General features: G+C 38.8%; 1 protein-coding gene across 1 annotated transcript in view; it reads left to right on the forward strand.

Annotated features, from left to right (window-relative positions):
* Cep162 (centrosomal protein 162) overlaps window positions 1–27,373 on the forward strand; it is a 68,325-nt gene that overhangs the window by 14,030 nt on the left and 26,922 nt on the right. The window contains exons 8-18 of the mRNA XM_055602558.1: window positions 549–579; window positions 1,034–1,150; window positions 4,962–5,153; window positions 5,678–5,759; window positions 8,960–9,227; window positions 10,341–10,602; window positions 14,880–15,010; window positions 15,500–15,727; window positions 16,237–16,377; window positions 18,538–18,650; window positions 20,559–20,664. Of these exons, the coding sequence (XP_055458533.1) occupies window positions 549–579; window positions 1,034–1,150; window positions 4,962–5,153; window positions 5,678–5,759; window positions 8,960–9,227; window positions 10,341–10,602; window positions 14,880–15,010; window positions 15,500–15,727; window positions 16,237–16,377; window positions 18,538–18,650; window positions 20,559–20,664 (1,671 nt within the window). The remainder of the gene's footprint in view (window positions 1–548; window positions 580–1,033; window positions 1,151–4,961; window positions 5,154–5,677; window positions 5,760–8,959; window positions 9,228–10,340; window positions 10,603–14,879; window positions 15,011–15,499; window positions 15,728–16,236; window positions 16,378–18,537; window positions 18,651–20,558; window positions 20,665–27,373) is intronic.

Here is a 27,373-nt window from a genome sequence, read left to right on the forward strand (position 1 = left end):
CAACATAATAAATTTAAAGTTTCAACTGTAGGAAACCCTACACTCTGCCTAGCCTAGACGGGAATCAAGGACATGCTACTTAAAAGATTTGCTATATTTTAGTATTTGGAAGCATTCCTGTCTGAAGTTATGTCCTTCAAACTGTAGAAGAAATGGGGAAATGGATGTATATTTGATAATTAATTTTTGCACAGTTGATTGATTAATAATGTTATAATTGTAGGCTCCTGTATGAAATAGCCTTGTTACTTTGGTATTTAAAAAAGAGAAAGAAAGAAAAGCAAAATTTTTGAGCAAAGTAGATGAGCTCTTAGCCTCTAGGTACTTCGAGCAAAGCTTTTTAGACATAAAATAGTTTTGGTAATTGCCCAGGTTTAGAAGAGACATGGAGAAGTTCCTACAAAGCTGTGACTCAGATAAGTGTTGGTGAAGGAATCTAGAAAACATAATTTCTGATCTTCTAGCTCCTGCTTCTCAGAGCTCTGTCCATTTTGTGGTCAGTTTGTAAGTTTGCTTTCAGAACATGTAATTTTCTTCCTCTAATATAGGAGGAAGAGAAAACTGGCATGCTGGCTAATGGTAAGTATTAATTGGCAAGTAATTAAGACCGTTCAAAAATCTCATCTAAATAATTTTGAATAAAATGTCTTTATTTTTAAATCTCTCTCTAAGGAATTAAATTTCATAGATTTATTTAAATTTCATAAATTTCTTAATCATGTATCCTTAGTCCTGTCTTGTCCCCATCCTGTTATATTTGAAATATTTCCTTTTCTGTTTTTCTCTAGCCTTTTTTACCTTCTACATAAATGTATAGATACATGGAATCACTTATTGCATTTTGATGTTAACCTGTTATCTTGTATATACCATGAAAAATCCTGTTTGTGGAAACACACACATGATTACGCACTTATACTACATTTATATGTAAACACTTGTTTTTTTAACCATTACATGTGATTAATTTTACTAGACCAAATGTCAAACAAAGTTTCCTACACTCGGTTGTTTTTCTTTTATATTCCTGCAGTTGTGCTTCTTGATTCTTTAGACTCTGTTGAGGATGTTGAGCTTGCTGATCAAGAGAAAGCAACCCCTAAAGTTAAGGCCCTCCCAGAAATGACAAATGGTGAACTAGCGGGAACAGGTAAAGTATGTGGAAATTTGAGTCTTCTCTAGCTACAGAATGCTCTGTGAGCAACTAGCTTCATTTCAAGGAAAATACATGAAATAACCATCTGGATATTAGAGACATTTAGTCTCATAGCAAGAGTTGTCAATACAAGGGGAGCACTGTAGGTGAGGGCTAAGCCGTTGTCATGCCCATCCGCTGTTTTGTGTCCATCACAATATATATATATATATATATATATATATATGTAAAGTGTAATATATTCTTGTATGTAAAGTGTAATATATTCTTGATTTCCCACGTTGGGACCTTTTAAACCATCTTGCTATGGGGTGGGGATCTTTAACCCTGTTTCCTCCTCTTTAAGATAATGTGATAATGGTCAGCAAATGTGGATACAGCATAGTGGCTCAGTGAGATGGCTCAGCAGGTAAAAGTTCTTGCTGTGCAAGTCTGATGACCTGAGTTCAGTTCTCCAAATCCATGTAAAGGTAGGAAAGAACTGACTCCACATAGTTGTCCTTTGACCTCTATATACAAGCTGTTGCATACATGTGGCATGTGTTTATACACACACACACACACACAAATATGCAATACATAGCAATCACACATGGTTATTATCATCACTGGTAGTCTTCAGTTAATAATTGAAGCTGCAATACAGCACTCAAAGCATATAGTATAAACAGTTGATGTCTGTGGGGTCTTGTGTTTATCTAGAGTTCCTAAGGTACATTTGAAGGACATCTTAAAGTACAGTCATAGGTGAGCGTCTGAATTTGGTATAAAAATGGAAAGGCTCAGTGACTTTCTGTTTTGTTTTACCATGTTTCTACGAGTGATAAGCAGCCTGGGTAGGTAACCTGTCAAAGCAGTCTTTTATTAGCATCATAAAATTCTTTGCTAGGCTGTATTACAAAGGTTAGTAAATAGAAAAGTGGGGTTTGCTAATAAGGCTATATTATTTATATTCATTTGTACTTGTCTCCCAGACAGGTGTCATAGTCTTGTGTCTGATGCATGGCTGGAGTAGTCATCACAGGATGGCTGTTGTTCTGTGAGACAAGGCCTTTTCTCTCCAGTGGCAGTTGATAACTTTCTGTAGTTGAGAGCATAGGAAACTTTGGTCTTGTACAAAGTGACTACGTGGAGTAAGGCAGAGAAGTAAGCCTTCTTACTTACATAAAGTCCATCAAGCGTGGTCATTTTGCATTATTGTGGGATGGCTTAATTTGCTTTGACTTGACAAAGAACCTTTCCCCCCTCTGTTTCCAAGCAGCCTTCCTTGCAATCTCTAGTTTGTAACTTTTAGGTCATTTCTTTTTCTGCACATCTAGTTCTTTGCTGCTCTAAGGCAGTGGTTCTCAACCTTCCTAATGCTGCGACATTCTAATACAGTTTCTTGTATTGTGGTGTTCCCCAACAATAAAATTACTCCATTGTTATTTCACAACTGTAATTTTGCTACTGTTAGGAATCATAATGTAAATAATCTAATATGTAGTGTATCTGATATGTAACCCCTGTGAAAGAATCTTTGGCCTTAAAGGGTTAAGACCCACGATTGAGAACCTTTGCTCTAAGGCCTGCAGCTTTCTTCCCACCCTTCACACCTACTAAACAGTATGAAGGTTCAGTGCTGCAGTGCAGTCACTCAGCATTCAGATCTTTCTGTAATGTACTCAGCATCTCATGCAGTGTCTTCATATTTTTATAGAAAAAAGAAAGCACTTTTATGCCTTTTCTTTTTTTCATTAAAATTACTTCTTCAGTTGTTCCCCCCTGTGTGACTTTGGTGGGGTCAGGTAGGTTGCTTCAGTGTAAGAGATGGCAGGGCAGACCTTTCCCCCAGATTGTCTTCAAACAACTCGGCTCTTTAGCTGTTGGAAACTCTGCTCTAATAGTATCCTCCACTTTCAGGCTTTTAGTTTATTTAAGATGTTTGCTGTTCAGTATGTGTATTCTAGTCTTGGTGAGCTCTAGCATGAGCTAGAAAGAAACCTCACTGTTAAGCATTACTACACACACCTCCATGATGTTCAGCAAGTCCTACTTTTAGTGTCGGGGGAAAACATCTCCTTACAAGCTGTGCTCTCTACAGTTTCTGTTGTGTATAGAACATGAGATTATATAAACCATTTCATTTTTAAGTGCTAATTAACCATATCAGCTTTAAGCATTAATTAACTATAAATGTCAAAAGAAAAGAAAAATAGTTACCCTATTTATATTTTTTTCCATTATATGGCTTATTCTTTACTTTTGAAAAAAGCCACTGTTAAAATTAGAAAATATTCCTAAAAATATTGGGTCATTATTTTCATTAGTTTTCCCCAAAATTTGTCAGCTGTTGGGAGGAAGGTACTAGAGCAGGAAGAGTAAAAGGTGATTATCAAGGTTTCTGTTTTTGTGACTGAGTAAATAATGGTACCATTAGCTAAAAATAGGCAATACTGGTAGCAAAACAAGTTTTGGTGAGGACTGTAATTAGGTTAGGAGCATACAACTGATTGACTTTACAGAACAGTGCAAATGTCTTTTAGAGAGTTTGGTGTTCGCAAAAGTGATGAGAACAGAAATGTATATTTGGGGATAATGAAGCAGGCATGTAGTTAAGGCTAATAGATTTGGGAATAATGAAACAGGCATGTAGATAAGGCTAATAGATTTGGGAATGAGGAAACAGGCATGTAGTTAAGGCTAAGTGCCTTATAAAATTAGCTGGGGGCTGCAAATACAACTTAGTTGCAGTGCCTGAATGGTATCATAAGGCTCTGGGTTCAGTGCTTTGTAAAACAAGTGTGAATGGTGCATGCCTGTAATCCAACACTTGATCAGAAGTTCAAAGTCATCCTCAGCTGTGTAGCAAGCTTGAGGCCAGCTTGGGCTACATGAGACCCTTTCTCAAAAAATGAAGGGGTAAGGATCTAGAGACATGGCTTAGAGGGGAAAGGTGCTTGTCATGCAAGCCTGGTGGCCTGATCTCTAGAACCAACATAGGTAGACAGAACCAACTCAAATGTTGTCCTTTGTATCTATATACACACCATATACATGTGTGCTTTGTATTTATATGCACACATATACATCCAATAATAATGATACACAATTCAAAACAGAGGAAAGGATAAAGGGCAGGAAAAAGGGAAGAATTAATTAGGGTTTTAAAAGTATTCAGAGATTTTTAAAAGAACTAGAGTTAGGCCGCTTGATGGGCCATTAATGAATGAAAACTGGAAAAGCATTGACTGGAGTGGTAGGAATTCCAAGAAGAAGAAAAAGGTGTAAAAGAAACAATGGCCAGGTAAAGGACAATGTCAGGTGTCTCACAAGCTCAGAAAGGACCCATGACTAGACTTGGCTATTCAGAAACAGCTTTGAGTCACAACTGCTTAACAAGGTGTTGGAATACTTGGTGGTTTGCAGAGTTACAGGAACATGCTTATAATAGAACTGTTACAGAGTGAGCCGGTACAACACAGCAGAGTGAGAAGAGTATGAGAGAATAGTGGTGATAAGACAAGGGCAGGATCCTTCCAAGGAATGTGTCCATGTAGAAAGTGTGCAAATATTTTACCCAGCACAGAGAGGTTGGTTAAGAGAAGGCATTGACTGATAAAGTCAGACTTTACAAGTACATCAGGACCTGTCGCGACTTGCTCTGACTTCGTACTGATAGCTCACCCAGGATTCTGCTCGACTCCGCTTTTATGGTATTGCCATTGTCCTGTAGCCTTGTTTACCATTCATAAGAGACTAAGGAATGACTTCAGTGTTTTGTCTATCAGGAGGTGGTGCTCAAGAATGTTATTTATTTTATCAGGTGTTTTGTATGGACAAAGCAGTGGTGATACTGAAGCCCTGCATCAGGCTTACTGTCACATAGCTCATTCTCTGGGAGATACAAGTGAACCAAGAATTGAGGCTACCACTGTGGAAAATGTCGTGAGCTTAGTAAAAGAACGGCTTCAAGAAAAAGAAGAGTCTTCAAAGAACATCTCTACCGCCGAATCTGGTAAAGGCTGACAGATTTAGGAGATGGTGATAGATGAAAAGTGAATGGACAGAATTTCTCTACTATGTATCCTCTCTAAATAGTGCCCATTGAAGAAGAATTCATGTGGTGATGACTTCTCAGTGCTTGGATGGAAAGGACATGATTAAATGACACCCCACCTGGATCATCTCCAAAGTTAGAGCTGAACAAAGAATGCAGCTCACATCCTAATGTGCCTTGACCAAATTAAGCAACAAACTTAGCATACATATATATGTGTATTAATAGAGAAGACTATTTTGAAATTGAAAAATACATAGAAAGTATGTATGTGAGGTCTGGGTATAAGTAATAGAGATGTATTTTATAAGTTCAAAGAAAGGGCTCCTGGTATAATTTTGTGATACACACTTAGTTTATTGCACATGCCATTTTGTTAACTATATGAAGTAGAAAAAAATGATTTTGGTGGTATTCAGTGTGTAAATTAAGCAATTTAGGCATTATTTTTGGTCTCTGGTTTAATTTTCCTCCCCTCTTAGATCTGCCCACAGTAGAGGAGCTGATGAAACCTATCAGGATAGATTCCTATGGGATCAGTGGCTTTGAGCTTCAGCCTATCAGGTATGAGGTTTGAGCAGTGCCCTGTGCAGGACGGGTACTCAGCTGAGTGGTGTTTACTGTTTTGCTTCTTGTTTTGTCACAGGGAACTTATAGCCATCTGTTCTGTGGAACCATTCTTAGTAAATGATTAATGAAAAATACAAGCTTACATGTGTCTACCCATGAGCCACTGCTGTCTCCATCAAAAATCTCCTCGTACTAAGAGAAAAAGAGCTACTGAGAATATTGGTGCCATTAATTAGTCCTAATGTTTTCACTGAAAATAAGATTCCTCATCTTTCAGTGGCACATGGATAGTTGATTCACCATAACGGGGAAATTAATGGTATTTTTATATGAATAATCGGTTTTCTGCTTTATGAATCAGTCAGTTCTGACTAAGTCACCAGCTGGCCTCTGTCTCACAGGGCAAGCTCTGAGGTCGTAAGAGAAGTAGGCTTTATGGAAGTCCTCCAGCTCAGTGTTTAGGGCAGTGTATGCAGGGCTGTAGCATTCCTCAGGACACTGACAGCTACAGTAACCTGATGCAAATATCTTTGCATTCGTGTAGCATTTTCAGTATCATATCCTCTTCCTCACATCCTTACTACATATGGGAAGACATCTTCAGACTCCTCTCTCAAAGGGACTCTGAATTAACCAGATGGTGCTGACACTTAACATACATCGCATGCTAATAGTAGACAAGAGCCACACATTCTTACATGCCTTGATTCAGCCCTTCAGCAGCTCTGAATATAGTCCTTTGCTTTCCATAGTACACAGACAAGAAAACTGAGGTTGAAAGTTAAAATAATTGTCCAAGATAGTATGTCTGTACAGTCAGCCCATGTGTTTAGCCACTTGCATCAAGTCACGATAGCACTTGTGTTTCCAGTTACGTTTTGAGTCCCTACTTTTAGCATGTTCTTATTGGGGAAATCTGCTTGTGATTTCTTGGCCTTGTTCCACACTTAATGTAGGTGAGAGGAAAATGACACAGTGAAGCTTAGGCTAAAATCTCCCCCTCAAATGCTGAGTGCTCTTACAGCCATCTGTGCTAATAAGCATCAGTAGAGAGGGGCCTGCACACTCATCGATGTCAGTGTTGCTGGGGTTTCTTAGACATCATGTAAATTATTTTAATGATGTGAATTCTAAAACATACATATTCGTTTAAATATTGAGGACAAACAGCTTTTCTGGAGTAGTCCCTTCTTTTGGTTATTCGAGGTATATACTCATGAAGGAATTGCCAGCTCACAGAGGAATGTGCTTTTACCCCTTGTAATGAACTGGAACAGTGCTTTTCACAGCAGCACTGCTGTTTGACATTTCCAGCAGGACTGCACAAGAGTGCTAATCCCTCCACCCTCTCCACTACCTGTTGTTTCTGGTAACCATTGTAATGGAATGTTGAGGATTGTCTTGGTAAGGGTTAGTATTGCTATGCTGAAGCACCATGACCAAAAGCAACCTGGGGAGAAAAGGATTTATTCAGCTTACACTTCCGTATTGTTGTTCATTATTGAAAGTCAGGACAGGAACTCAAACAGGGCAAGAACCTTAAGTCAGGAGCCAGTGGAGAGGCCATGGAGGAGTGCTGCTTACATGGCATGCCCAGCTTGCCTTCTTATAGAACTGAGGACCACCAGCACTGAGATGGCACCATTCACATCATCCATCAATCATTAAGAAGGTTCCATACAAGGCTTGCCTACAGCCCCATCTTATAGAAGCATTTTTTTAATTGAGGTCCTTCCTCTCAGATGACTTTAGCTTGTGTCACGTTGGCATAAAACTGTACAGCACAAGGATGTTGTGCAAAGGAAGTGAGACAGCCATGAAAAAACGAACACATATGCTCCAAACTATATGACATAGTTGAAAATCATAGGAAAAAGAGAAGAAAGGCAGGAGCTGCAGCAGTAGAATGGCAGTGGTTTAGTGGGAATGTAGTGGGTCTTTGATGCTTGTGGAGTTTCAGCTTCACAAAATCGGTATAGGGGTGGACACAGTAAAGTTTGTTCAACATTGTAAGCATGTTGTACCACTGAAATGTTAGTTTATGTTAACTATGTATACTACAAGAAAAAATAAGAGAATAAACAAACAAGCAAAAAGAACCTGAAGACAAATATAGTTACATGATCCAGGGAACAATAATTTTAGAAATGTCAGTAATACAGCCATTAGCACATTTAAAACTTTCAGTGATCATCAGTTATCTCTCATTCACACCTGGGTCAGTGAGGCTGCACAGGCTCTCCTCTATGTAGGCTTTTAGTGCCCAGTCTTCTGTCTTTGAGGCTATAGTGTCATCTAGCAAGTAAATAAGTGGCTTGTCACTTTAACTTGCGTTATGTTAGGACCAGCACTTGGGAAACTAGTCCAAGGAAGGTGGAAAGTGATTTGCTTGTGTGCCTAGAAAGAAAAGCAAATTGGTTTGGCAGTGTCTTACTAGCGCCCTCCTGATAACCAGATGGCCGATGGCTAACATTTTGAGTCTCCTGGAACTAGAGCTATAGGCAGTCGTGAGTCACTGTGTGGGTGCTGGGAACAGAAACCAGGTCCTCTACAAGAGCAGCAATGCTCTTAACCACAGAGCCACCTCCATTTTTAATGCTATCTAATTTTTTCAGTTCATTAAATGGTTTAATTTTAAATTCTGGTGATTTTTCTGTTTTATTTTTAATTTTCCTATGCTTTGGTTATTTTTATGCATTTTTTAGTGTTTATACTCCTTGATTCCTTGTTATAAATTATAGTCACTTTATAGAGTCTTTTACAGAGATTTATTAAAAAAAATTTCCCTACTCAAATACATGTTGATTTAATAAGAAATTATGAATAAAAATTATTGTGCTGCATTAAAATCATTTGAAATTAGTCAGGCGTAAGGCACATGTTTGTGATCTGAGCACTCAGAGGTGGAGTCAGCAGGATCCGGAGTTCAGAGCTGCCCTCTATTAAAATGTGCATTAGAGGCTGGCCTGGGCTATGTGACACCCTGCCTCAAAGAGCAGGAAGAAGTATAAACAGTCAACGTGATAACCTGTGGGTGTCCTTGGCTCACTGTTGTGCTGTGTTGTGATGACATGTTTAACACTCTATGTTCATTTGAATAACAGCTCGTGTATGTACAGATGTGGGTGGATACCTGAAGAACTTGAGGAATTATGCCTCATGCAATCTATACTGTGCGCTGCTTTGTTTTCTAGCCTGAAGAAAGCATCCGACAGCAAAGAAGGGGAATCTGTAAGCTCTTTACTGTTGAAGATGAACACAAACACTATCTCGCAAGACCCCAGGCAGGCGAGCCAGTTTCCCCACAAACATGATGAAAGTGTGGGTTTACACAAGACAGCAGGTGAGAGCACACACAGCAGCTGTCCAGCTGCTACGGAAGAACATTTGGACAAAATGTACCTTGAGATTTTGAGGAAGAAAACATCTTCGCTATTACCTCAGGATGACAAAACTAACCAGGTAAGAAGTATGTGCTTGGGTTAGCAGGGCTGATGACATCATTTGTGGGTGATGTCATTCCTGTGGGTAGGACTTACTAACAGAACTTCCATTCTCCAAGTTCAAAGTACCACCAAAGTAGCATTTACTTTCTTCTGGAAGTACTTCCTTACACTTCTCTCTTGCTTTTTCTTTTCTTTTTCATTCTTTTTAATAACTACTCTAGGACTTGGAGAATTTCAGAAAATAGTCTCTGCATCCCAGTGTTGCTCATGGCTCATCTTCCTCATAAGTCTGCACTACTGCACTACAGGAGAGTTGGCATTTTACAGGATTGTGATTAGCAACTGTGACAAAATTCACATGTCATTGTGCCTTCTTTCTGTTCTTATCTTTCCACTTTAGAGCTCCCATGGTTCTAGTATTGTATTTCACTTTTTGATTTTGTGTTTTGTATAAAGCATCTCATTTCTGTGGAGTGAGGCAAGGTGTTGTGTTAGTTTCTTTATTGTTACTGTGATAAAACACTCTGGGGAAAAAGTGATGGGGGGAAAAAGTGGTTGTTGGATCACAGTTTAAAGTGCGGCCAGTCATGATGGGAAAGTCAAGGCAGCAGAGATGAAGGAAGAACAGAGCAATGAGTCCCATATGCAACACAGTCGCTTTCGCCTTCTGTGTATCCCGGGATCCCGGTCATAGAATGGTGAGCATCCTCATCACAGTCAGGATAAATCTCGCTCCCTGGCCCATCTCTAGCTAGACTGCCAGGTTGACAGTTCACTAGCCATCACAAGTATGGATGTTCTTAATGTACCTTAAATCCAGAGAAAAGAAAGAAGTTATTTTGGTTGTCATTTCAAAATATCTTCCTCCTTGATGTCTTCATTATTCTAGTAGCCACACACACACAAGCTTATTTTGCTTTATTAATTTGAAGTACTTTGTCTTAATGCTAACTTTGAAGATAGGCTTCAAAACACTGAAAATCTAATGAATTATGGAACTTTGCTGTAGCAGTTTGCCCTTCACAAACCACATTATTTGCCAATCACAATCTTGCCATTTGATAAATTTTCATTTAACAGTAGTTGAAGTTCATTCCGGTACTAAAGAGTTTAAACTTGTTGTGTGCAGACCCCCAGGCCGAGGCTCAGTGCTGGGGAAGAGGGACCTGTGGCTGGTAAACAGGTTTTATATAAGAAGACCAGAAGTGCACCTCCTTTGCTTAAGAGAAAGCCACAAAGTGGACTGTATATGTCAGCTCGGAGCTCAGGCTACGGCAAACCCAGTCCACCACTCCAATTATTCTCTGCTCTTGAAAAGAAAACTCCAAAGGACAATACAAAAAGTAAAACTGTGAGATCCATTCCCACTTCAAATCAGTTTCGAAAGAAAGGTAAGAATATATTCTTTTCAAGACAGAGTTAGATACATATAGTGCATTATTTAATTTTCTTTGTTTCTGTGGAGAAGAGTAGTGAAGAACTGTATATTCCTTTTTGGTAAGTTTAGTTTACAGATTTTTAGAGGATATTAGCAGTGAAGACAGTGAAAAGTGGTTGAAGAAAATATGTTTAAAGTAGAATTGGTAAAACTGATTTGGAGCTGGGCATGGTGGTACATACCTTCAATCTTAGCACTCTGGAGGCAGAGGCAGGAGGATCTCTGTGAGTTCAAGGCCTGCCTGGTCTACAAAGCAAGTCCAGGACAGCCAGTGCTACACAAAGACAAAAAAAAAAAAAAACCTGGTTTAGGTCACTTATTTTGCAACTGAAGATATTTTAAGCTGAAAGGAAGGAAGCCCAGAAATTTAGTTTTGAGATGACATTTTTGGCTTATAAGCAGGAATGAGAAGGCAGTTAGATTGAAAGTCTAGAGTTCAAGAGGAAGTATAGACTCAAGATACCATTTGGGAGTTTATTAAAAGCCAAAAAAAGTTATTTTTTTTTAAGCCATGACACTCACTGAGCATGAGGATGTTCTAGTTAGTTACCTCTTTCTTTTATTATGGTATGCCACCATGACCAAAAACAGCTTGGGGAAGGAAGGATTTGTTTTAGCTTACAAGCTTCAGTCCATCTGTGTGGGAATCCTAGGTAGGGGCTTGAAGCAGAAACCCAGAGGAATGCTGCTTATTGACTTGGTTATCCTGGCTTGCTCAGCTACCTTCCTAGTACAGCCCAGGGCCCCCTGCCTAGGGGTCACAACATACATAGTAGACCCTCCTACTTCCGTTAGCAGTCAAGAAAATGCTCCCACAGACATACCACCCACAGGCCAGTCTAATGGAAGCACTTCCTCAGTTGACGTTCCCTCTTTCCCCGTGACCCTTAAGTTTGTGTCAAGTGGACACCTGAAGCTATGACAGGACAACTAGAGAGTAAACACAAACGGACTCACTATAGGAGATCAGAGAGAACTATAGGAGATCAGAGGCATCTGCAAAGCAGGCAGAGTGAAGCAGGAGGAACCTTGACAGAATCTTTAGTCTAGAGAAGTAAAATCTCAAGGAGGGTCTGTTCTGCCATTTGCTGCCCCCAGGAGAAGAAACAGGACTGAGAACTGCCCTTCAGTTTTAGCAAGCAGGTGGTCATCAGCAATGTAGATAGGTCAATTTCTTGGCAAAGCTAAATGTGCAAAGCAGATTGAATGGGAGTAGGAGAGGATAGGGATGGAATTAGTGTTCCAAGCAATAGAACCTTTTGGAGGAGGACAGAAGACAGCAGCGATAGCTGACTTGGGAGGAGGAGTTAAGTTGAGGGCCAGCACAATAGCACTGTGGATAAAGGTGTTTTCCACTCCAGACTAGCAACCTGAGTTAGTCCTAGAACCCACGTGAATGTGAAGGCTAGAAATTACTCCTAAAGTTTATCCTCTGACCTCTCTAGCTCCACACACATCATACACTTATTGTACACACACAATATTAAGTAAATATTTTTAAATTAAAAAAGGAGGACCTAGAGAGATATTCAGCAGTTAACAGGACTTGCTGCTCTTCCAGAGGTCCTGAATTCACAAGGTCCAGCACTCACAAGATGGTGCACAACAGTGGAATCTGAACACTCTTCTAGTGTACAGACACACATGTAAACAAAACACTCATATATATAAAATGCATAAATAAATCTTTCTAAAGTTTTTTAAAAAGAAACGTTGGCTTTGCTCTTAGAGGCAGTGGTGACTGTATGTTTGTATGCTGTTAGAAAGACTTAGTTGAAAGAAAAAGAATGGACAGTGTAGTAGGTAGAGAACTAATTGCACCAGGGCAGCGTCCTTGGCTTATAATGGTGCACAGAGGATTGCATTAGCTGGGAGTGTGAACAGTCGTGAATTGTAGGAAATGTGGAGGCACAGGAAGAGAGAACAAGCTGGCAGCTGGATAGGCACTAGAGGGAGGAAATGTGGATCATCCTTCAATTTCATCAGTTCCTTCAGAAATCAAACTCGGTGCTGTAAGATAGCAATGAAGAGGGAAAGGGAAGATAGGAAACAGGCATTCAAAAGATACTGAGTTGGAGGTTATAAAGTCATTCCATGATTGGTGATAAGATCCCTAGATCATGCCAGTGTGAGTGAGCAGCTAAGGGGGAAGGAACATTCAGGAACCAAAGCTTAGGGCTTGCAGCGCCTGATTATGTTGAAAAGATTGCAAGTGAAGACAGAAGTGTCACAGTGATTTAGAAAGGAATAAGGTGAATGATGGGTTGATAGATGAAGGCAACACTTTTTATGAGTAAAGTTAACATAGTCTAAACTTGTTTTCCCATATTTCAGAATCTTACAGTATTTGTGTCTATCAGAATAAAAAATTACTCATTTTTATGCCAAAAAATGTAGTGATGGACCATATCTGTTCTTTCACTGACCTACTTCAGTCTCTCTTTAGACTGTTAAGTATGGCGGTTTGTGTGTGTGTGTGTGTGTGTCTGACTTTTTATTAATAATTTACCTAGAGCAGCTTTAGTTACTCAGAACTGATATTCTTTGGGCATGGTTAATTGCTACAGTTTGGGTTCCTTGGGAAGTAAACTGGTAAAGGGAAGTGTAGAGATTACACAGATCAACAGTGGCTTGGATTAAAAAATAAGCCCTATTGTATAATCAAATAAAAGTCTTTTCTCTTTGATGTAACAGTGAATCCATAGATAGGGAGTTGGGAGCGACAGCTGAGAAAGATCTTTTCTTTCCTGCTGCAGAATCTAGTGTGACTTCTGCCCTTTTATTTTTGTTTTTAATTATGTATGTGTGTCTGTGTGGAAGTATGTACGGGTGCCCATAAAGGCCAGAGGCATCAGATCCCCCTGAAGGCGGAGTTACAGGTGATTGTGAGCCAGTGGACATGGGACTGAGGAAGCAAACTTAGGTCCTCTGCAAGGAAAATAAATGATCAAAACCACTGAGCCATGAAGTGGAGTGACAATAAAGCAGCCAAATCCTAGTGTTTTCATTAAAATTTCTTCTCTAGAACACTTAGCTAGGAACCTGTGCTTCCATCTTTTGAATACAACTGTGGCCACTACAATTTGTGTACAGTTTAAGGAGCCAGTTATGTTGAGCTAAGCACACTGCTGCCCGTCACAGAATTAGGTATGTGTTAGTGGGGAGGGCAGTGTCCTTGGCCTAGAAGAACAGGTTGAAAACCACTGTTTTAGAGGTTGTTAAAGCCATGTTAGTGTTTCCTGCCTTCAATTTCAATTTTATGTGTTGCCAATCACTTCCTTCCCCTCTAAGAAATATGAAGTGATATTCCCCTTTCCTGTGCTACCCAAACGTAAAGTGGTTTTACGTTTTCAAGGTATATTTATTCTGTCTTGTAATTATATTTCTCTCAGTTTGGAGATGGAGCTCATGCTTCTGGTTATTCAGGAACTTGAATGTCTCTTACCTATAGTGGCTCCAATGGGAATTATTTTGGTTCTTTTTTTTATTGAATATTATTAATTCATTGTTTCTTCAAAGAGAGCTTTGGGGTTTTAATTATGAGGTGTTTGCTATTTGAATTTCATATTAAGAATTTTTTTTCTTAAGTAAGGGGAAAAATACTGGATAGGTGTCTCACTATTAAGAGCACTTGCTGCTCTTGCAGAGAATCTGGTTCAGTTGCCAGCACCCACATGGTGGCTTACAACTGTTTGTGCCTCCACTACCAGAGGATTCAAAGTCCCTTACTGGCCTCCTTTGGCCCCAAGCACAAACATGGTGCATAGATAAACATTCCACAAACACTCACACTCACACTCACACACAAAAACATCAGGAATGGCAAATTCTGTTGTAAAAAAGACTGGCAGGCTAGACTCACACACACAAGACCACCTGTGTTTAGCTGCCTGGTCCTGAACAGAGTATTGGCCATCTTAGAGGATAAGTTGTTTAAAGTGATAAAGCCTTGAAGTTACCCTGTTTCACAGTCTCCTCACACTGATCCAGCTCCATTTGTGATTTCAGGTATCCGGGGGCAAAAGCAGAGATTGACTGTGGGTGGCTTCTGGGGTTGCAGTGACTATAGTGAAAGAGCTGTGGGGTGGGGTGATGCCTCAGCCTGTGCAACAATCACCATTTTACCTTCCCATTGCTGCTGTCCTCATATTCATTGTCCATCCTTGCTGAATGCACCGCACCTTCAACCTGACTTCTGTGATGCTTTCTTCTGTTGTCTGCAATATATAGAAATATTATCTGGAACAAAACTCATCAAGCCTGCAGCTCTGAATAAGCCATCCCCTCAAAGTGAAGGTAGCCTAGCCACACCTAAGAGGCCTGAAGACCCCCCAGATGATGCCCTTGTTCAGTTTCAGACTGTAGGTATTGAAGTTCTTCTTAATAGTTATAATTTTCATACCTTAAAATCATTTTAAAAGTAAATTATAAAGTATGTGTTAATTGAACACTATGTAAAAAAATATCACAGTTGAAGTTGATTAATATGCACAAATAAAATATAAAATTAATTTTTCTTATTTACATCACTCTTACCGTTTTTTGTTTTTTTTTTTTACTTGTTTCTGCCTTTTTTTACATATAATTTAATTTTTATTTTATTTTTACTCTGAAGGTGTCAGATCCCTTGGAATTGGGGTATAGACAGTTGTGAGCTGCCATGTGGGTGCTGGGAATTGAACCCAGGTCCTTTGGAAGAGCAGACAGTGCTCTTAACCACTGAGCCATCTCTCCAGCCCCCGTTTTCTTTGTAGAACTATTAACATGTCATTGCCAGTTTTCATTTTTGTGTTTGTGTTCTAAGTTTTAAACATACAGTAGTGTAATGAAGCAATGCTTCTTTTTGAAAGGAGCCTTCAGGATCCTATGTTGGAAACAGAGAGAAAGAATTACTAATGTTGAAAAGAGCTCAGGAAGCAGAGGAAAAATGGAGGGGTGCACAAGCACTAATTGAACAAATTAAAATCACATTCTCGGAAAAGGAGAAGGAGCTGGAGAACACCATGGAAAACCTAAAGAGGCAGCAGGAGAGAGAGCTCTTCAAACTCAACCAAGAAAATTACATTCTTCAGGCCAAGGTACCGAGTGCACTATTCAGTTTCCCTTTTTATTTATTGAACAAACAAACAAAAAACAAAACTGTGCTTCCTACTAAATTCCTTGTTATCCTTGGTGCCTGGAGCTGTTGAATTGATGTATTTGTCACATAAAATACAGACTTCATTCTTGGTTCTCTCCTTACGAAAGAGTGAATTGAACCATTGGGGAAAATCAAAACTTGGCTCATTTTGATGATTTCCCCATGTCAGCTGTTCTTTTAAAAATATATCAGTGAGTTCATTATGAACCCCAGAAAAATGAGAGTTTTAGCAAGAAAAGCATTGGAAGGTGCAGTATCAAAGCATGTCAGCATAATGCTTCTGAGGCCCTTCTCTCGGCAAAAAAATCTCTGTGCTGACTTGACTGTGGTCACAGCACTTCTCAGTATGCTTAGTAATGGAGGTTGTTTGGGTCTGAAAAAACTATTTTCCTCACTTCTTTCTTCATTTTCCTCTGCAAATTAAACAACTTCTCCATTTTCTTAAAGCTAAGTAGCTTTGAAGAAACAAGCAGAAAACAGAGGTGGCTACAATTTGGAGAAACATCTGATCCCATCACTGGAGAAAAACTGAAACAAATCCAAAAAGAGATCCAAGAACAAGAGACACTTCTTCAAGGGTATCAGCAGGTGTGGTAGTTCTTCAGCCTCTGACAACTCTGGTTTTGATCCTTTAATCATAAATATCAAGTTACATTAAAAATACCGCTGTGGTCATGTAAGATGTAGTGTCTTCACCCTAACATACATCATTCCTCTCCTTTCCTCCTCCTTCCCTCCTGGTCTTCCTCCGGTGCCCTGGAACTCATGGATAGTCCAGGTGAGCCTCAAGGTTGTGATCCACCCCCCAAATGTTTGGTATAGACATGCACTGTCTTGCCCAGTTGACCTGTACATTTCTTTTTTTTTTTTTTCTTTTTTTAATTTTTTTTTTTACTATTAATTACACTTTATTCACTTTGTATCCCCCATAAGCTCCTCCCTCCTCCCCTCCCGATTCCACCCTCCCTCCCCCTTCCTCACACATGCCTCTCCCCAAGTCCACTGATAGGGGAGGTCCTCCTCAACTTCCTTCTGATCTTAGTCTACCAAATCTCATCAGGAGTGGCTGCATTGTCATCCTCTGTGGCCTGGTAAGGCTGCTCTCCCCTCAGGGGGAGGTGATCAAAGAGTAGGCCAATCAGCTTATGTCAGAGGCAGTCCCTCTTCCTATTACTATGGAACCCACTAAACTGCCTTGGGCTACATCTGGACCTGCACATTTCTTATTAGCCAGATTAAAGTAGCCAATTCTGGATTTAAATAAAAACCTAGTTTTAAATCTTAACTCTAAAACTGTGAAGCCATGTGTAAAACCTCTCACCCTTCTGTTTTTATGAGTAAGGACAATAGTGAATAAGGTATAGTGAAATTCAAAATAAAACAATACAGACTAGCCTCATAACCAAGCACGTAGTAGCCAGTCAGAAATCATTACATGCTATTTTAATAGCCATGTTCCTTAGAGATGAGCACATTTTCCTTTGCTTTCTACAAAGTTTGTAATAGAGTTTGACTAGTCTTGATATTATTTTTAGCAATAACAATCTGTACTCAAGTGCTAATGCCCAAGGATGAACTTTTTTAAGTTAGTATGAGCTGTTTGTTTATAGCAGTAGATGTTTTCAGTGGCTTTAAGACTTATCTTCCTTCTCTGCCTTACTTTTTGTCCTATTTCTCTTCTTTTGTCTCCCACCTCATTAATTGTTTTTTTCTCTTTTACAACTATAATCTGAGCTCTGCGCTATTCTTTATCACCCAGAGAGGATTAAGAAAAAGCATTTTCACACAGTTGCTCTGAATGTTTGGCTAGCACACGCTGCCCTCAGTTTAGAGAGATCCATTCAGATTCTTCATCCACTGCTTCATCTTGCCAAACAGAGGGATTTTTCAAATTTCACAGACCCTTAAGTATGTCAGCTGCCCCCTCAGAAGACAATATCCAAGCTGTGTGTGTTGATACCATCTGCCAGGCACTGGTCCACATGTGCTGAGATAATCCATAGTTTGCTACCACCTCAAAAGCTCTTAGTTTTCAGCAAATTCTTAATATGAAGCTAGGTCAGTAAGTTACAGATTAATCTAATTAATTACAGATGAATCTAATCACAGATTCATTTGTTCCATATTGAATTACCTCGCTGTTAAAAGCCAGACTTATGAAATTTTCCTCTACTTCTGATTTTTTCCCCCTTCCTGTCCCAAATCAGAATTGGGTGTATAGCCCCACTGGGCTCTCTCACTCCTAGCCCACCACATAGGTGATAAAGATATGTTGATTCTGTCTTCACTCTGCCTTTTGCATTTGCACTGATGAAATTCAGTTTATTACACTGCCATTAGATTCTTCAATTTAGGGGAATTTTTAACACTTTGTTTTTTGAGTAAACAATTTTAGCATTTCAGAAAGAGTTGTGTCTAGATAATTTGCCTTCTATGATGATAGAAGATGTATGAAAAAAATTTTAAATTTATAAAATTAAAAAAGCAAATTTTCCAAGTGTAGTGCCTGTAATCCCAGCACTCAGGGGAGGCAGAGGCAGGCAGATCTCTGAGTTCAAGGCCAGCCTGATCTACAAAGCAAGTCCACTAGTTAGCCTCGAAAAACCTAAATAAATAAGTGAATAAAAAATATATAAATAAAGGCAGGAAAATTTAAAGACCACCTAAATGATTTATTTACTAACATTCCATTTTATGTTATAAAGTACTGCTAACTTAACTAAAATTCATTTTTCTGTTTTTAAAAAGGAAAATGAAAGGTTGTATAATCAAGTAAAAGATCTTCAGGAACAAAATAAGAAAAATGAAGAGCGAATGTTTAAGGAAAATCAGAATTTATTTAGTGAGATAGCTTCTTTAAAGTAAGTTCTTTTGAAATTCTTACACTTAAATATGCTTAACTGTTTCTAAGCATAATGTTATCATCTTAATAATGCATTTTTTCTTAAAAATGATACTTTAGCATGTATCTATTCTCACTTGTATATTGACTTCAAGTCTCATAATTTTTATGTTACAGAGGCAGAGGATTTTTCTTTTAGTAACTGATAGTAATTGATAGCTAGTATTCTCAACAGTATTCTCAACATATCTGAGTGTGTCGCCATTGTTTTTAAGAAACTGAAACTAGAGCATTTGTCTTTGTCCACACTTAAGCCTAAAATGCTTAATTATTCCCTAAACAATGATTTGCTCAATAATACAAAAATAAAAAATAAAAACCATAGTATCACTTTGAACTTAGGTTCTGTAGAAACAGAAGAACTGTAGAATAACTCTGGAAAGAGAAAAAGAAACAATGATCGTAGAAAAAGAGAAAAAGAAAGACGAGAGGATGTAAATGGTGTGATCTCATCTGAAGGCTAGCTTCACTCTGATGTCACCAGGAAGCTCAAAAGAATAGACTGCTCTATACTTGGTACCTAGCTGAGCCCCAGCCACTGGCTGGGATGTACCTGTGAAGGAACTTGGAATGTCTTCCAGGTTTGGCTGAAGTCAGTTGTTCAGAGAGAAAAAAACAAAATAAACAAAAAACACCTATGAGTTTTTACTATGTCCAGCACTCACTGCAGAGTAGTGGAACACATCTGCCAGACCCTGGGCCATCATCACCTTACTGTTAGAAGGATAAATGCCAAACCTACAACCATGCACAAACTAGGTACTGCCTTCTGCTAGGAAATAACAGTTCATCATTTCACATCAATGTCCAGTCACACAGGATGTTACCAGAAGTTGTATTGACTGTGAATGTCACGAATGCTAACCTTATTTAGTAACAGGCTACCTTCTTTTAGATGGCTTGTAACACAAAAAGTGTAGATATTACAAGAGTGTAGCATACACTCTTTTGTGTAAAACAGAAAAATATACACCCTCCAGTAGATAGAAGTGACAGCTATACAGATTGGTAAGCAGAGGGTGTGTGGGTCTGTGTTTTAATGTCCAGTTCTGGTCAGTGTGGCCCCAAAGCCAGGTGTGCTGAACTGATGCTTGAAAATACTTACATCTTCTTTCTAGATGCTTCTCATACGGATTTCTAGATCTCATAAAGATCCTATCTGAACTGGAAATGTAACTCAGTTGGCAGAGTCCAGGCACAGTATCCAGTACCACTTACAGTAGGGCCTGGTAGCATACACCTGTTATCACAGTGCTCTGGAGGGGAGGCAGGAGGCTCAGAAGTTCAAGGTCATCTTCAGCCATCTAGCAACATAGAAACCAGCTTGGACTACATGTGACTGTGTCAGATATTAGATAAACAAGCATCTTTACTACCTGGCTTCTAGAAAGAACTACTCCAAAATCCCAAACTAAGTGACTTCCATGATAAAATAATTTATTTAAATAACTTACTGAGAACATTAAGGCTATATTATATAGATTTCTTTTAAAAGTATCTAAAAATAGAATCTGAGGTCCAGATGTGTTTTGGTTTTGTTTGTTTCCATGTTTAAAATTGGAATTTTTGTTTGTCAAAAGAAAGGAGGTGGCAACAGTAAGATCAGGAGTACACAGAAAGCTCTAGAAAAATAGCACATTTTTTGTAACACTTCATTTTCTCTGAGAATTAGAAGCAAATGTTTTTAAATTTCATTTAAACCAAAAATCTTAGTATTCCTGTTCTTCTAACGTGAAAAGCATAAGCATTTCCCTCAAGTCTACTTTTTAACATGTAGTGATTCATATAGTTTGGAATTCATTAGAATATTTTGTATTAAAGGAAATACTTTTTTTATTAATCTTTTTTTTTTAATTTTCAAAATTAGAGAACAGATGAACAAAAATCGTTTTCTGTCTCAAGGAGTTGAAAATGCAGAACCCACCAAAACCCAGAGTTTTACGGATCTTCTAGCAGAATTACGGGTAGCACAGGTAAGTTGAATAAGGACTTTAACTATTGAGGTTAGTAATCATAGAAATTTCAGTGTGCAAAAAAAAACCCATTATTTTAAGATATATTATTTGAAAATTAGGAAGTATCTAAGATTAGCATTTAGTATTCATGTGACTTTAATGTACAGAAAACTCTGGAAGCTGGTTTAAATGGTCCCTACTCTTCAGTACAACCTCTCCCTGGGCACTTATCACACCGAGCCACATCACAGGCATTACACTGGGGGCACATATATACTTTGTTTCAAACAAATTCCCAGCTCTTGGAAAAGAACATGGCCTGCGCCTTTTAGTGAGACCCATGTTTAGTTCTCACTGCCTCCTTCAGGCAGCTCACAGTCACCTCTAATTCCAGCTTCAGGGGGTCCAATGCCTCTGCCATCCCAGGGCAGCGTCACCCAGTGTCTACACACGCCGCGTGCTTATGCTTTAAAAACATCAAGATTTAAATGTATTTAAAATATTAAAAAAGAAAGAACATTAAAATACATTAAAAAGTTCTTCATTATAGTAAATACACTCATTGCTAAAATAGGAAACAGTATGAAGGTAACTGTTGCCTTTAAAAATTAGTAACTTTGTTTTGGGAGTGTTTTTTATTAATTAAGTTATTTATTTACTTTACATCCTGATCACTGCTTCCCCTCCCTCCTCTACTACCAGGCCCTCCCTCTCACCTCTCTCTCTCTCCCCCCATCTATCCCTCTTCCTATTGTCCTCAGAAAATGGAATATCAACCAGCCTTGGCATATCAAGTTGCAGTAAGCCTAGGCACATCTTCTACTGAGGCTAGACAAGGCAGCCAAGTTTGCGGAGGGATTCAGAAGCAGGCAACAAAGTCAGAGACAGCCTCTGCTCCTGCTTTAGGAGTCCCACATGAAGACCCTAGCTGCATAACTGTGACATGTGTGCACAGGGCCTAATTCCATCCTATGCATGCTCCACGGTAGGCAGTTCAGTCTCTGTGAGCCCTTACGGGTTCAGGTTAGTTGATTCTGCAGGTTTTCTTATGGTGCCCTTGATCCCTCTCACTCCTTCCATCCTTCCTGCCCCACTTCCACAGGATTCCCCAATTTCCACTTAATGTTTGGCTATGAGTATCTGTATCTGTTTCCATCAGTTGCTGGATAAAGCCTCTCTAATGAGAGTTATGCTAAATTTATGTCTGCCAGTATAGCAGAATATCACTAATAGTGTCAGGGGTGGGCTGCCTCTCGTGGCATGGGTCTCAAGCAGAGCCAGTCATCAAATTCTGTTCTATCTTTTACCCCTGCACATCTTGTAGGCAGGAGAAATTGTGGGTCTAAGGTTTTATGGTTGGGTTGGTATCATAAACCCTCCATTGAAAGTCTTGCCTAGTTACAGGAGATAGACAGTTCAGGCTCCATTCCCCCGTCTCATCCCTCTTGTCCTATTCTCATACCTCTCCCACCTAGACCCCTTCCACCACTCACCCTCCAATATCTAATCTGTTTGCCTTTCTCAGAAAAATTCAAGTGTGCCCCCTTGGGCCCTCCTTGTTAGTTAGCTTCTTTGGTCTGTGAGTTGTAGTGTAATTATCCTGTGCTTTATAATATCCACTTATAAGTGAGTACATACCATATTTGTCTTTCTGGGTCTGGGTTACTTCACTCGAATGGCCTTTTCTAATTCCATCCATTTGCCTGCAATTTTCGTTCTTTTTAATGGCTGGGTAAACTCCATTGTGTAAATGTAACACATTTTCTTTATGCATTCTTTGTTTGAGGGACATCTAGGTTGTTTCCAATTTCTGGCTATTATGAATGAAGCCACTATGAATATAATTGAACAAGTGTCTTTTTGATATGATGGAACATCTTTTGGGTATATACCAAGGAAAGGTATAGCTGGATCTTGAGGTAAAACTATTCCCATATTTCTAATAAACTGCCAAATTGATTTCCAAAGTGGTTATGCAAGTCTGCACATCCACCAGCAATGGGGAAGTGTTCCCTTTACTCCACATCCTCGCTAGCATGAGCTGTTGCTTGAGTTGTTTTGTTTTTTTTTTTTAACTTTATTATTATCATTTACTACAATTTATTCAATTTGTATGCCGGCTGTGTCCCCCTCCCCCATCTCCTCCCGATTTTATCCTCCCTCCCTTTTCTCCCCCTATACCCCTCTCCTAGTCCACTGATAGGTGAGGACCTCCTCCCCTTCCATCTGACCCTAGCCTATCAGGTCTCATCAGAACTGGTTGCATTGTCTTCCTCTGTGGCCTAGCAAGGCTGTACGCCTCCCCCCCCCCCCCCCGGGGGAGGTGATCAGAGAGCCTGTCACTGAGTTCATGCCAGAGAAAGTTCCTGCTCCCCTTACTAGGGAACCCACTTGGAGACTGAGTCCATGGGCTACATCTGAGCCAGGGTTTTAGGTCCTCTCTATGCATTGTCCTTGGTTGGGGGTATCAGTCTCTGCAGGAACCCCAGGGCTAATGTTTTGTGGTTTTTTTGTTTTGTTTGGTTTGGTTTGGTTTGGTTGGTTGGTTTTTTTGTTGTTTTTTTTTTTGTTTGTTTGTTTGTTTTTGTTTTTTTTTTGGTTTGGTTTTTTTTGGGGGGGTGGATTTTGTTTGTTTGTTTGTTTGTTTGTCTCTGTTGGTCTCCTTTTGGCGCTCCTGTCCCCTCCAGGTCTTTTTATCTCCCCCTTCTTTCGTAAGATTACCTGCACTCTGCCCAAACTTTAGCTATGAGTCTCATCCTCTGCTCAAAACCTCAATCAGTGGACTTAGGGAGGGGCAATCATGAAGAAGGGGGAGGAGGGTGGGATCAGGAGGGAAGGAGGGAGGGGCTTATGGGGGGATACAAAGTGAATAAAGTGTAAAAAAAAAATAATAATAATAATAATAAAACCTCAATCAGCAGAGTCTTTCAGAGGCCCTCTGTGGTAAGCTCCTGTCCTGTTCCCTGTCTTCTCCTGCTTCCAATGTCTATCACATTTGTCCTTCTGAATGAGGATTGAGCATCTTCCCTAGGGTCTTCCTTGTTGTTTAGTTTCTTTAAAAGTATAGATTTTAGTATGTTTATCCTATATTATATGGCCAATATCCACTTATGAGTGAGTATATACCATATGTGTCTTTCTGCTTCTGGGTTACCTCACTCAAGATGATCTGTTCTAGTTCCCACCATTTGCCTGCAAATTTCATGATTTCCTTGTTTTTAATAGCTGAGTAGTATTCCGTTGTGTAAATGTACCACAATGTCTATATCCATTCCTCCATTGAGGGATATCTAGGTTGTTTCCAGCTTCTGGCTATTACAAATAGAGCTGTTATGAATATGGTTAAGCATAAGTCTTTGTTGTATAGTTGAACATATTTTGGATATATACCTAGGCATCAGGGAAATACAAATCAAAACAACCCTGAGATTTCACCTTACACTCATCAGAATGGCTAATATCAAAAACTCAAGTGACAACACATGCTGGAGATGATATGGAGAAAGGGGAACCCTCCTCCATTGCTAGTGAGAGTGTAAACTTGTACAAACACTTTGGAAATCAATCTGGTGCTTTCTCAGACAGTTAGGAATAGTGGTACCTCAAGATCCAGCTATACCACTCCTAGGCATATATCCAAAAGATGCTCAAGTATACAGCAAGGACATTTGCTCAGCCATGTTCATAGCAACTTTATTTGTAATAGCCAGAAGTTGGAAACAACCCAGATGCCCCTCAGTTAAGGAATAGATACAGAAATTGTGGTACATTTACACAATGGGATACTACTTGATTCCATTGATCAACTTGTCTGTTTTTATGCCAATACCATGTGGTTTTTATTAGGTTCTGTAGTATAGCTTGAAATCAGAGATGGTGGTACATCCACAAGTTTTTTTATTGAACAAGATTTTTAGCTATCCTGTTTTTGTTGTTGTTGTTGTTGTTGTTTTTCTATTTGAAGTTGGGTATTCTTTCAAGGTCTATAAAGAAATGTTTTGGAATTTTGAAGGGAATTGCTTTGAACTTGTAGATGGCTTTGGTAAGATGGCAATTTTTACTGTATAATCCTACTGATCCATGATCATAGCAGATCTTTCCATCTTCTGATATCTTTAATTTCTTTCTTCAGAGATTTGAAATTCTTATCATACAGGTCTTTCACTTGCTTGGTTAGAGTTACACCAAGATATTTTATATTATTTATGGCTACTGTGAAGGGTGTTGTTGCCCTAATTTCTTTTTCCGCCCATTTGTTGTTTGTATAAAGGGGGGCTACTGATTTTTTTAATTAATTTTGTATCCAGCCCTTTTCTGAATGTGTTTATCAGCGTTAGGAGTTCCCTGGTAGAATTTTTGAGGTCACTTATGTATTCTATCATATCATCTGCAAAGAGCAATTCTTTGACTTCTTCTTTTCCAGTTTGTATCTCTTTGGTCTTTTTCAGTTGTTTTTTGCCATAGCTAAAACTTCAAGTACTATATTGACTAGATTCAGAGAGTGGGCAGCCTTATGTTATTCCTGATTTTAGTGGAATTGCTTTAAATTTCTCCCCATTTAATTTGATGTTGGCTATTGGCTTGCTGTATATTGCTTTTATTGTGTTTAGGTATATGCCTTTTATCCCTGATCTCTCTAAGACTTGTAATAAAGGGTGTTGGATTTTGTCAAAGGCTTTTTCAGCATCTAATGAGATAATCATGTGCTTTTTATTTTCTTTTTAGTTTGTCTATATGGTGGAGTTCACTGATGGATTTTTATATGTTGAACCATTCCTTCATTTCTGGGATGAAGCCTACTTGATAATGGTGGATGATGTTTTTGATATGTTTTTTGATTCAGTTTGCGAGTATTTTATTGAATATTTTTGCATCAGTTTCTGAGTTTGTAGGCTTCCTGTTGTTTCTGTTGTTAAGATCCAGCTTTAATCCATGGTGGTCTGATAAGATACAAGGAGTTATTTTAATTTTTTTGTTATCTATTGAGACTTGCTTTGTGGTGGTCAGTTCTGGAAAAGGTTCCATGAGGTGCTAAGCAGAAGGTATATTCTTTTGTGTTTGGGTGAAATATTCTGTAAATATCTATTAGGTCCATGTGGTCATAGCATCTGTTAGTTTTATTATTTCTGTTGAGTGCCCTTGCATTTGGGGCATAGATATTCAGAATTGTCATCTTGGTGGATTTTTCCTTTGATGAGTATGAAGTATCCTCCATCCTTTTGGATTAATTTTGGTTAGAAGTCTATTTTATTAGATATTAGAATGGCTACTCCATCTGGCTACTCCATCTTGGGTCCGTTTGCTTTGAAAAATCTTTTTCCAGGCCCTTCCTCTGAGGCAATGTCAATCTTTGATGTTGAAGTATGTTTCTTATATGCATCAGAATATGAATCCTGTTTTCAGATCCATTGTTAGCCTATGTCTTTTTATTGGGGAATTGACTGCATTAATGTTGAGAAATATTAATGACCAATGACTGTTAATTCCTGTTATTTTGATGTTGTTGGTTGTTGTGTGTGTGTGTGTTTCTCTTCTTTTGGTTTTGCTGGTGTAGGGTTATTTTTTTTCCTGTGTTTTCATGGCTGCAGTTAACCTCCTTAGGTTGGAGTTTTACTTCTAGTATCTTCTGCAGGGCGGGATTTGTGAATAGATATTGTTTAAATTTGGTTTTGTTATAGAATTTCTGGTTTTCTCCGTCTATGGTGATTAAAAGTTTTGCTGGCTATTGTAGTCTGGGCTGACATCTGTGGTCTCTTAGGATCTGCAAGACATCTGCCCAGGCCCTTCTGGCTTTTAGAGTCTCTGTTGAGAAGTCAGGTGTAATTCTGATAGGTCTGTCTTTATATGGTAGTAGGCCTTTTTCCCTTGGTGCTTTTAATATTCTTTCTTTCTTCTGTACAGCTAGTGTTTTGATTCTGTGGTGGCAGGATTTTTTCTGGTTCAGGCTATTTCGTGTTCTGTAAACTTCTTGTATGCTTATTGGCGTCTCTTCCTTAGGTTAGGGAAATTTTCTTTTGTGATTTTGTTGGAAATAGACCTCTCAGCTGGGAATCTTCTTATTATATTTCTGTTATTCTTAGGTTTGGTCTCTTCATAGTGTTACAGATTTTTCTGGTTGTTTTGTGTCAGAAACTCTTTAGATTTAACATTGACTGATGTATCAATTTTTTCTATTGTATCTTCTTGCCTGACAGTCTCCCTTCCATTTCTTGTATTCTGTTGGTGATGCTTGTATCAATATTTTGGTTCTCTTGCCTAGGTTTTCCACCTCCAGGATTCCCACAGTTTGTGTTTTCTTTATTGCTTCTATTTCCATTTTTAGGTCTTGAACACTTTACCTGTTTGATTGTAATTTTCTGTATTTCTTTAAGAGATTCATTCATTTCCTCTTTAAAGGCCTCTATCATCTTCATAAGATTGGATTTAAGGTCATTTTCTTGTGCCTCAGCCATATTAGGATATCCAGAGCTTGCTGTTGTAGGACAGTTGGTCTGATGGTACCATATTCCCCTGGCTGTTTGTTCTTATGCTGGTCTTCAGCCATCTGGGTTTTGCAATTATTATAGGTTTAAATGCTGACTTCTGAGTTTATCTTTGTTGGATGTGTGGGGTTTTTTTTTTTGTTGTTGTTGTTTGTTTGTTTGTTTTTGGTTTTTTTGGTTTTTTTTTTTTGTTTTTTGTTTTTTTTTTTTTTTTTTTTTTTTTTTTTTTTTTTTTTTTTTTTTTT

This window comes from Psammomys obesus, unplaced genomic scaffold, assembly GCF_907164565.1.
Source record: "Psammomys obesus unplaced genomic scaffold, mPsaObe1.curated_primary_1811, whole genome shotgun sequence".
Lineage (NCBI taxonomy): Eukaryota > Metazoa > Chordata > Mammalia > Rodentia > Muridae > Psammomys > Psammomys obesus.